The 12,425-nt window shown below is 40.0% G+C and overlaps 1 protein-coding gene across 1 annotated transcript; it reads right to left on the reverse strand.

Annotated features, from left to right (window-relative positions):
* Positions 1–946: 946 nt before the first annotated feature.
* LOC137282375 (beta-1,4-galactosyltransferase galt-1-like) lies at positions 947–11,124 on the reverse strand. The gene is made up of 2 exons (XM_067814120.1): positions 10,677–11,124; positions 947–1,972 (listed from the first exon to the last, which is right to left on the reverse strand). The coding sequence occupies exons 1-2, from the start codon at positions 10,988–10,990 to the stop codon at positions 1,054–1,056; spliced, it is 1,233 nt and encodes a 410-aa protein (XP_067670221.1). The 5' UTR covers positions 10,991–11,124; the 3' UTR covers positions 947–1,053.
* Positions 11,125–12,425: the final 1,301 nt, after the last annotated feature.

The raw sequence follows: 12,425 nt of genomic DNA on the forward strand, positions 1-12,425 counted from the left end.
GACGTGTATATAACAATTACCTGATATGAAATGATCAGAGCATACACGAAGTTTGTTGCATGTTTTTTCATCAACATCTGCCCGGTTGATAGCTGCGAGCCAAAGACGTCTACAACGTTTGCTTTTCCTTTCTGATGCTTCCCCTTGACCTTTGATGACAATTGGGATACGATAAAAGCTAACCTTATCGCGTCCCCACCGGTTGTGACACTTGACAACAGCACAGGTAGTCGGCATATTTGCATAACAATCGGACGACTGAGCCGAGACCCTTTTGTTGACTAAGGTCGCGCCTACCCAAATGGCAACTGGGAGTGCATTGTGGGTAATCGGGAAAAGGCCGGAGCCCTCTATATAGTACCACAGGTGTAGCTGCTTTGGATTTGGAAATGGGTCAGTACCATACGCAATGCCGTCACCTTGGGTAAGTATTTTCGGGTTTTAGGTCGAGTTTAGCAATATTCCAGCACCGTCATGGCAGGGACATCAGAAATGGGCCTCATATATCGCACCCATTTGGCGAATCTAACCTTGGTATTAACCACAAGCTTAAGACATCGCCCTCATCACCACCTTAGTGCCCCACCCCCAGCCCAGATTAATCCAAATATATGATATAACTGAAACGGTGTCGTACCGGAAATACTAAAACATATATTTCGGATTTCCCTGAAGAGCTCTTTTTCCAGGTGTCGGGAGTAGCGCCATGGCTATACAATTACACAGTGACACTCATTAGTTCCTCCTGAAAATGATGTTGTAAATCCAGCTGGGGTCCATGCAGGCAGCAAAAGTTCTGTAAGCCCCCATGACCCCTAGTATGGTGATCTACCTTCAGTTGCCGGGGACCATTTGCCCGTTATATATTGTATTATTCTCTATAGTGATATCTTCTTACAATAACATAATAGTGCTAACCTACTATCTGTGACACTCTGGTAGTTTTATTGCCCTTCGATGACAGCTTTTAATCTTCAAAGTCTATTCATCTTTAATTGTTCTAGTGACGATATGGATGAAAAATTGCCTATGTAACACTAGATATTAACTCACTCACACACTATTTCCTATACATTGCCACGTTGTGTTTACAAGATTTCTAAGCTCTGATGAAAACCTCATAATCGACTTATCTTCCTTGGAATATGTTTCTCCGTCTAGAAGACGATAGTGGTGCAACACGCCGTCAGACACATCTAGCAGTTTATAGACAAATCCTGGTCTGTGACGTGGACCATGAACTTCTAATATATCAATTGTGTCAGGAATGACGATATATTTGGACCGTTCATAATATGGAAAGTATCTTCCATGAAAGAAATGAGAAAGCAATTTAATATATCCATGTTTCATAGTTGACTTAACATGGCCCCTGGATTTTGCAAAGAATGAATTTCGAAATACAAAAGAACCTATTTTTGATTCTGTAGAGAATGAGTTTCCGAACACAAAAGAGTATTTGCTGGTGTCTGTGTGTTCCAATCTTTCAAGGAGGGTCAGCCAGTTTGAATCTGTGTAAGGCACCATGACCTCGTCCATGTCTTGGAACACAATGTACCTGGAAGTGTAGCGGTTGCGATAGAAACAGTCATGCATGGTCACTATCTGACCAAAATAGTGGATGCCCTTATTCACAACGTTTGGCACACGGGCTGGGATGACCTCCAAATGTCCACACCGCACGAAATGGTCAACTGCAGGTCTCATGTTGGCAGAGATCGAGTGATTGTACCAGAAGGCTTTATCAGCGCCAAGAATTCTGTTCATGGCCATGGACTGCACAAACTCGTCACTGTTGGAATAGCTTGAGTGCCCTGCGGGGTAACATACAGTGACGTTGCGGTATTCTTTGGTTGGGTGCTGTACAGGAACTGTCTTGGCTTCAGCTGTTGGTGTTGATGGCAGAAGGCGGAGAAAGGACGGAGTCAGGTGGGCATGGGTCAAGGGACAGTGGACAGCCAGTTCAGTGTACCTGAATAAAATAAATAAGAAGTGTGGTTTAGTTTAACTGATGATAACTTCATGTCTAATCAATTAGAGAGTTTGGACCAAATAAGTAAGTAAATAAATGCAATTTAAGAAATGCACGATGTACATGGTTTTTTTTGGAAACATTCTGATATGATCCGGTACATTTTTGCTTTCTTGAATTTTAGCAAATAGTCTTATTAGAACTACAGTAAGCTGCAAAGTGCATTTCACATAGACCCAGACATATTCAATTTCAATGGGAAACATTCCACGGTTTAAGATTGTAAATCTTGGAACGGCCACCGGACGGGCGGACGGACGGACGGACTCGCGGACGGACACGGTGATCGCTGTTTCCACGAGGAGAAATAGGTGTTTTGCATCACCTGTTGTACTTTATGTTGTTTGATCATTCAAATGTATCAGCAACTATTATTATAAGATTATTATAGGATATGTATATAGCGCACATATCCATGCAACTACTGCTTGCTCAAGGCGCTGGTATTTGTTACCCTCCATTACCCTCATTGGATGTCAGTCTCAAACAGCAGAATTATCAATCTCAACTCCCTGGGTACTATACAACTCTTTCAGTCCCTAGGCACAACGAGTTAATGTGGCTTTCCCATCCTTACGAGGTACCCATTCACACTTGAGTGCACTGGGACACATATTCACAGCACTTTGTTCAAGTTTACTGCATGTTGCTGTACCCGCAACTAGGTGCTTGCGTGTATTTGTGTGGCCACCATCTGGTCACATACTAGATTCGTGGGTTCTTTTAAGTGTACAGGGTTTTGTACTGTAGACTAGAGGTTGTCACAACACGAAAGAGTCACAATGTTGACTCCAAGGCTTATACACTCGGTCACAGGTGGACTCGATCCCGCCACCTCAAGCTCGGGGTCACTCGCCTGGCGCCTGGCCCCTTTGCCATAAATATATAATTACATTTCTGTAAAAAATGGACCTCGTCTTCAGCTACACTATTCTCACAATATTTACTCAGCCGTTGTTCAAGAAGGGTTTGGGGCGTGAAAAATGGCCAAGCTCCATCTCCAGAGATAACGTTCCCCATGGCAGTTTGCAGCCTATTGAAAATACAGTGGGCATATGTTGATACCGATAAGGATGGCATGAACACCATGAACGTTGTAGTTTGTTGCTGTTACAACACCCGGTATCATCCCATAATTACCAGTTAGAGTAATCAATATAAAACAACTTCTCTCTTATGAACTTGAAATCCATTGGTGAAATATGCAGCATATCAACAAGATGTAAATCAAAATATTAATTATTGTAGAACTTTGTTATTCCATAACTTACCGAAGGACAATGTACAGTTATGAATATTGCTAGCGCTTATAATGTAATCGGGCCCAGAAAATCGTAGACGTTCCCAATAAAGGACTGATTCAGTACGATGCTTTGTGAGGTTAGAAGACAAACCCATCTCACCAGCAGCTAAGTTCGGGGTATTGCCACCTACACCCAAATAGAAACGACATGGCCTATTTTAGATAGCACAAATACCATTGAATACAAAATTACAAAGGACACATTTAAAATGCCCATTTTAAACTAAACTTTGCTTCATTATAAAAGACAGCTGACTTACTATCTCCTACGTAGGAGTTAGGACTCTCCTGTTGGAGATGCTCGATATGTGTTAATATACATTAATCTGAAATTCCCCCAGACACGAAAACCATTTCCTTTTTGACTGTTTCAGTCACTGTTTTAGAGTTTACACCCATGTGCTTCATTTACGTTTAGAGTCTACAGTTATGTGTTATATTTAAGAGATAAACATCATGTGTTGGCCAATTTCCGGGTGTTATTGAGTATTTGAAGCACGGGAATGTATTTGGAACCGACGGCGTCAGCCGGAGGTTTCAAATGAAATATTCCCGTGTCAGCCTGAGGTTTCAAATGAAATATTCCCGTGCTTCAAATACTCAATAAGACCCGGAAATTGGCCAACACATGATGTTTATCGACATTGTAAACACAAAAGTAAACCAAAGGGGTTTTAGTGTCTGCACTCGTTTATATCGAATACGGACACAGCAGTGAAGTGTCATCAGCTGGCCGTTTCAGCTGGTTCCCATGGTAGTAGCTGGAGTTGCTCATTTGTGACGTCGTTCTAACTTTACGTCACAATATGATTTGAATGACGTCACCACTGTTGATAACACAACAAAACAATTGTTTACGTGTCAATACGCGGGGAATAGTCTTTCAGTTTCCGGGAATCTAACACCATTTAATCATGTTTTTCAACCAATCAGATTACAGAACACAGTAACTTTTGGTTTACAATTACCATTGGAGTATACTATCATATCTTTCATTTACTCCAAGAGTCTACGGTTTCCTTCACCATTAGGCGCTTGTGTTCAACTATACTACCCGTCAAACGTTTAGGCCTACTAGTGTAACTGTAGCCGCATACTTCAGTCGATTGTTCTAAACTAGATTTTGCAAAATATCCCATACTGTTTAAAGGTACTGTTTACACATGAACTGATGTATAATAAAACAAATTCTTAACGTTGACAAGATTATTGCCATGCGTACAACAAATGATCAAACTCGGTGATAAATGGCAAATTCTTATCAAAACTTTACACCAAAACGCAGCAGCACATATGCACGATATTTGCACATGCTTTTCAGCAATTTGATGAATCATCCTCGTTCAATTAATCTGCATAAGGTTTGCAGTTGTTTCCCCCCAAGATGGTGGAGACATTCATCGTCTTTGTATCCATGTATACAGATATAACATCTAGTGGGTGCTTTAAGTGAGTCAAGACGTATGTAGTATACATGTTGCATATTATTTTCATGAGTTCGACCGACTATTGCACTTTACTGCCTCGCGTTCAGTTTGCCCTATTGTTTCCCGTTGCAGTTAGTTCACTGTTACATGTTGCACTTCGTTACATTTGTCTATTATGCGAAGTATGGTTCAGAGGTCGTTGCACATTAGTCATAATCTGCGTGCAGAAACATGTCTATCGGTGTCAATCTGTGCGTACTTATATCCTTATACTTATACAAAAAAACAACAATGACAATTTACGCGGCATTCAACACTTTAGCACCCAAGTCAAGTCAATTTGTAAACAATTACAAAAGAAACCGCAAACGAGCGCTATGTCTGATCCAACCTAGCCTCATATGACGACAAGCAAAATTTTCGAAAGACGTGTTATAACGAAGATTTGATATCAGAAACTTTTCCCTCCCGCCTGTCTGTGTGTGTGCGTGCGCGTGCGCGTGCGCGTGCGCGTGCGCAAGCGCGTGCGCAAGTGCGTGTGTGTATCTGTGTATCTGCACTCCCACAAACAGACAATAACACTGTGTAGTAACACTGCGTTAGTGTCATAAATATGCATTAACGTGCATTATCTAACGTCCTGCATAACCAAACATTTCTCAACTTAATAACCACACATCATAATCCGGACCTTTAAAAGATTATACTAAGTCCTACGTAGCAGATAGTAAGTCCTACGTGGGAGATACTAAGTCCTACGTACGAGATAGTATGTCCTACGTAGCAGATAGTAAGTCCTACGTGGGAGATACTAAGTCCTACATACGAGATAGTATGTCCTACGTAGGAGATAGTAAGTCCTACGTGGGAGATACTAAGTCCTACGTACGAGATAGTATGTCCTACGTAGCAGATAGTAAGTCCTACGTGGGAGATACTAAGTCCTACATACGAGATAGTATGTCCTACGTAGGAGATAGTAAGTCCTACGTGGGAGATACTAAGTCCTACATACGAGATAGTATGTCCTACGTAGGAGATAGTAAGTCCTACGTGGGAGATACTAAGTCCTACGTACGAGATAGTATGTCCTACGTAGCAGATAGTAAGTCCTACGTGGGAGATACTAAGTCCTACGTACGAGATAGTATGTCCTACGTAGGAGATAGTAAGTCCTTTGTAGGAAATAGTGACACCAAAAACAATTTTTTCTCCGTGGCTCTACTACGCTTCCGTATTTTTGGGGACTATGGGTAATAAGGACCACAATACGTTTGCTTCCATATGAACCCTTTCTGGATTTGCACCATCCCTTCATTCACTGGCAAGTATGCTGTTATTTAGCAATTGTTTGAAGGAGCAAATATTCCTCGTTTAAAAAGTTTGGAAAAGATCATTTTACTCTTAATCAGAATGTGTGTGGGAAACTCACAGTCCCCCCGGGACATGACAGTCCACACATAAAACAGACACAGTTGCTATGGAAACTATTTTATCTCATGAATATCACTGCAAGGGACGGGGATTTCCGAAATCACTTATTATTGTAACCCTTTCGGGATACATAAACGAACACCAATGCACCCTCGAGCCAGATAGCTAACAGACGTGTGATACTACCATTATATCTTGGAATCAAACATATTCACCTTTAAAACATGCCCTGAGGTGTTTTTATACGACATTGAATTTTATGATCTGAAGAATAACTGAGAAGAATGTTTTGTTGATATAGCGATAATAAATTATCTTAAATTATTAGAATTCATTCTTTCATTGTATTTCAAATATATTTGAGTTGTAAGTAGTGAAAACTACAAGTTTCCTACGCTAATTGTTACTAGCAACTGTATTTACAGTTATTGATTGTCACTTCTTCAGAAAGCTGTTGTTTGTTTCTTAAGAGCCTGCTTTTCTCCTCACGACTGTCTAAGATTTATTTGTATTCCGTAGCGGTATTGAGAAAAGCAACAAACTGCATGTTTACCAGTCAGGTCGATTGTTGGAAATGTATGTTTAGATAATTAATTATCTTTCCACCGTCTGATTGAATGTTCTCAAAGAATAAACAAAACGTCACACTACTCATCTGCTCACGTCGCATGATCTGAAAATATACTCTTCAAAAAAGTAGGGGATAATGGACTTTCATTTGGATAGGAAGTGTAAACGTCAACAAACGTTTCAAGGACAGACATCTTATGAACGCACCGCCATTTCCCTCTATTATTACCCCTAAACACAACACATGATATGCAGATGCACAACACATGTACAGTAGCCCCATGCACGTGCACGGGGTCCCATTCTTGATTTTGACGTTTCTTCAAGAGGGTCGAGAAATCACTTAGAACATTAATTTTGACACTCATCTTGCATCACACATTTGTTAGTGTCTGTTTCTAGTAATTCGTTTTAAAATGAAAATCCTATACATTGCAATGTACATGCCATACACCAATCATCGTTAAAAAGCGACTACATTCCAAATAACTATGGTTGTAAGGAAGTACAAATGGTGATGCACTCTCAAAACATTCAATGATAGCATATCAACATTCATTGAATCCGATAAATTCCCTGAACATTTTAGTCGTAAATGAAAAAATGAAGATCCCCGATCCACTTTTAAGAGTATATATACACCATATCCGTACATTGAGACACCATAAGAAAACATAATCGACGCGCTAGGGGGACTCTTTGATTCGACGCAGCTATTCTAACAATCTGAGATGTCACCGACCAGCATGTCGCCCTGGCATCATTGGGCACCACGTCATCCATATTGCCGTCATCGTGAGTGGTGACGTGTCATCTGCTCTGGTGAGAGTCGTTTTGGGGTCTCCCGTGAAGATGGAAGCGTCAGAATGGGGCGGTGTCGAGTTGATCGTTTCGCTGAGAGAAACGTTTTGGAATGGGATGCACGGGTGAGCCCAGCGTCATAGTCTGGCCCGGGACTGGACTTGACACGAGACTTGAACTCAGGAGTGGACGTGACAAGAGACTTGGACCCAGGATGGGACTTGACAAGAGGATTTGAACCCATCTGCTTCTAGAATGTTGGTCAGCTAAGCGTCAGTGCTCTTATCGACCAAGTGATCACAAGTGATTTTTCGCACAACATCGTCAACACTTTGTCCAGCAGGATAACGCCTGTCCCTATACTTCCAGGGATACACTATAAGTTGTTCACTAGTCCCTCGGGGACCAGGGGTTGAGGTACCCTCGATGTTTTTCTACATTCCCTTCGGGCTTAGGGAACATAAATAAACACCGAGGGAACTTCAACTCATAGTACCCGAGGACCAGTGAACATGTTGATGTGTTTGACACATGGGTATCGGATCGTACACAGCAACGGTTAAATGCAACGTAAAATACAGCATTGCAGATTCTGATACCTTTCGATATGCAGTTACTGAAAGAAATCGTCAAAAATGTCAATTCAACCTATAAAGTTGAAAAAACGCGATGAAAAAAAAACCCCGCGAAATCGGAGTTCAAACGATTCACTAAATTTCCCCCAGCGCTGGGGGGGGGGGGGGGGGGGGGGTATATGAATCCACACTGAAACGACGCATCAGGTACAATAAAAGAAGTTGCTATCCATAAAGAATCTTACTTTCTTTTGACTCACCCATCTAAAATGCCCATCAAACAGATCATCTTTCTGAACACACTATGAGCCGTATCAGCAAATGAACCAGCCAATCGGAAGTCGTCGTTACCCTTGAGTGCACATCCACCTGCTATGACTGGGTTCGGTCTGCCTAGGGCTTCGTTTCGAGGGAAGTAAGCCCAAGTGCAAAATATTGTACTTTTGAATCGCGATTGTACGCTTATAATTTTGTTTAATTGTTTTTTTTTCACAAGCGGCAATGTATATTATATGTCATAAATAAGTGATAATTGTGTTTTAATTATGTTTGATTTTTTGGTTCTTAATATTCACAGGGACTATATTCGAACGCTTTGTCAAAATTTATTTATTGGAACGAGAACCAAATGTTTTCGTAGCCATCGTTAGCTTTTGCCATCAATTTCCATTCGCAAAACATCGGTAATTTCAGAGCATCACGAAGAAGCGAATGTGTTGTTATTGGCAGCGGGCATTGCAATGTGCCTCGCGTGTCAGTGAACATTCTTCAGGAAAACAAAATGCTTGTATACAAAAGCGCATACATCCTGTTTAAAAGTAAAGGATGTGTTCGGTAATGGTTTTGTTTTTAAACTAAAAGTACTAAACCAAATTATGTTAGTTGGGGATGAGGGTGGGGGGTTGTTTTGGTGTGTTTGTTTTGGGGGTTTTTTTAAAATAAGATTTCCAATAGGACGACCTACGTTGGCAAAATATACTGGGTAGCGCTTAATCTTTTGTTCTCAGTATGCTTACGTCAGCCATTGTGGATGTTTCTGACTTTCTTTCCCCAATCTGCAGCGATCATTTTGAATTTGGGGAAATACTCCGGGGACACATTTTAGAGAACAATCTATGACTATAACTGTGCATACTATGATGTGCTAAATGACAGCATATCACCAACCGATTATGACACTCTATTTAATGATGATATCAATAGCTGTGTTAAAGCTTTTATATCTAGTAGTAGGTCAATAGCTATATTCCAAATACAGAAGTCGTTATATGACCTCGATATTGTATATAGATGAACGGATATCCGCGAAGATGCATCCGGGAAAAAACGGTTACATTCAGTTACAACAAAGAAGAATGATTATTATCACTGAAAATGTTTTAATCTCGTTAGAAACAAATGCATTTCGGAAGTTAGAAACGCTAAACGAGCATATGATCTGGCGTTTGGTGATATCATTAACATTGAAAGACGAAGTGAAATTGTGGTTATTAGTTAATAAGCAGATAAGTGAATATTACGAGTTTTAGGGAATATTAGGCATTTTCAATTTGCTGAATCAATGAATGAAATAATAAGTGGTTATGTAGCAAATCGCAGTGTCAAACGGGAACATTTTGGCTACTTCTGCCAATCTTGCTAAGATGCTAAATTGTAACTAACTTCGGCACACTGTAATAACAAGTCTTTTCATTGGGGAAATAGAATACTGTTTATACCATAGCAAACTCTTGCCACATGACTGGATTTAGCTTGTCCCTTCAGATATTAGAGCCTGTGACAATATGAGCCAAAGATAAAACAAACATAAATTCTTCGACTAAAACTGTGACAGAAATAAATGCACTTTGAAACAGGAACTTACGTACCTCCCCAGGAGGACAATACTTGATCTGTACTCCAGTCCCAATCGATCTCAGTTAATTACACTGGATAATTTCAAGTTTTAGACCAATGCGTAAATCATACAAATTCCAGTGAATATGTATATCCAATCTGCGCAATACATTCAGGGGTAATGCACCTTCAGATGGAAAAAGTATAGATGTCACCATTTATATTAATTGTATAACGAAGGAGTATGATATTCAGCTGAATATACTCCGAAATGTTATGTTCTTTTAATACGAACGTTGACATCAACATTTGCCCACTAATATATTCGGTATACTCGTATATTCGTATATTCAATAGTATATTCGTTTAAATTTACTACTACAAATAAATGAGTAAAGTTAGCTTTACGCAGCACTCAACAATTTTTCCAGCTATTAATATGGCGGCGGTGTGTAAATAATCGAGTCTGGACAAGCCAATCCAGTGATCAACAGCAAGAACATCGATCTACGCAAATGGTATACGATGGCATGCGTCAAGCGGTCAAGCAAGTCAGTTCTCTCTAACCACCCGATCCCGCTAGTCGCCACTTAAAACAAGCATGGGTCAGTTATTGAAGACCAGCTCTAACCCGGATCTTCTAAGAGTGTTCTACTTTATCACGGACAGTGTCCTTTGTGAAATTATAAACAACTTACTTCTTGTTATGGGATAGATGCAATGACTGCACACTTCCTGACACAGATCTGGTGTTCCGTCTGTCGTCCGTGACAAACACACACACAGGCTGAAACAACTGTGACCTGAGTGCTGTGCCTAAAATATCCACAACATTCCTTTTCACGTCAAAATGAGCCGAGAAGACATAAAGGTGCGGGTCTACTCCGTTAGTGTATGGGGATCCGAGTCTGTAATAATCTTCTCCTTCGGTTGTTTCCAAGTCTGTTTCCTTTAAAGATCCACAGCAATCCTTTCCTCTGGAAGACACGTGTACTTGAGAACGGTTACCCATTGCCGTACCTTTTAATTCGATCACAAGGGTGATACTATTTTTTTTTGGCGCAGGAACAAAGGCAAGTATGTAGTTCTCATTTTTAAAACGAAAACTTATAAAAAGAATTGGAAAACTGAAGACAGCTACCAGTATGAAAGCACGGAGCCCAAACCCGATTGCCATGGCGTATCGTTTGTTTTCAAGGCTCTAAAGGCTCCAGGCAGTCAAAGGTCTCACGCAGGTCAATGCGGTTTTTTAGCGAATATCGCTATGACTCACTGAGCAGAACATCATTATGCTGTGTGTTATATGTATCACACTGAAATAGCATCACCAATTCATAATCTCAAGCAGAATCTACCGAGGTCGGAGCACTAATGGCATAAGTATGTGTCCATGCACAAGCTGTCAGGAAGCTCTGCTTTGTTTGCTGTTAAACGCCTCACGGAGCAGTATTCCGGTAGTTCAGTCGGGCACGTCACACTGCGAAATCTGCGTGAAGAGGAGATCAATAGTTTTCATACATAAAATTGCGAAAGAATATATGAATCATAAATTTTTGCAAAAATAGTTTTCTATTATTCTATTTTTATTCTTTGATAGCTTTTGATTGTTGTTTCTATTTTTCTATTTTTATTCTTTAGTAGCTTTTGATTGTTGGAATAATATTTAGACAAGAAATTGGCACAGATGAACCCCCTATACAAATATTAGAAGATCGCACAAAGCCATAACTGAAACATGAACCTTGTTCCTATGATGTCCAATATTCAATACATTGAGATTAATATTGCAATTTCATATGAAGAGGTTCATTAAATTTGTTTGTGTCGTTTTATTGTTACGTTTTATTGTTTTATTGAGTGTATTTTCTGTAAATTGTAATTACTTATTAATTAAGTAATGATTATTATTGGGTCACAACTTGAATGATAAGTATTATGGGTCACATTTCGTATCATAAATATTCAGCACTTTTAATATTTTGGCTGCAGGAGTTCCGGAAGTGCTTTAGAGTTACCTCCCCTTAACCTTTGTGATTGATTATTTGTGTTACTTCCGGGAGGCTGTAGAGCTTTCCACGTTAGTGGTAGTATGTGCTCGAAATACACACAGACAACTGGAGTTTATATCTTTCTGCCTCCGTCAACGTTTGATCTACATAATCGGTGCCTGACCGCTCGCTGTGTTACATTCTGCATAACTGTTTTTCACTCTCATATCAAGACTTCAGTGAGTTGACATTATATTTTGTAACCCATTAGGCATTATTTTAGAAATGACTTATTTGCATTGTATATGAAACTTCTGTTGTGAATCTATGTATTTTTGCATTTGTTTTGCTCAATACGATATTGAAAATTTGAAACTTCTCAGTGTTATATATTTTGCCGGTTCTGAGGGGATTTCCTACACCTTTTGTCACGGCAAATTTATAACCGTAACAGGACAC

Source organism: Haliotis asinina, chromosome 4 (genome assembly GCF_037392515.1).
Source record: "Haliotis asinina isolate JCU_RB_2024 chromosome 4, JCU_Hal_asi_v2, whole genome shotgun sequence".
Lineage (NCBI taxonomy): Eukaryota > Metazoa > Mollusca > Gastropoda > Lepetellida > Haliotidae > Haliotis > Haliotis asinina.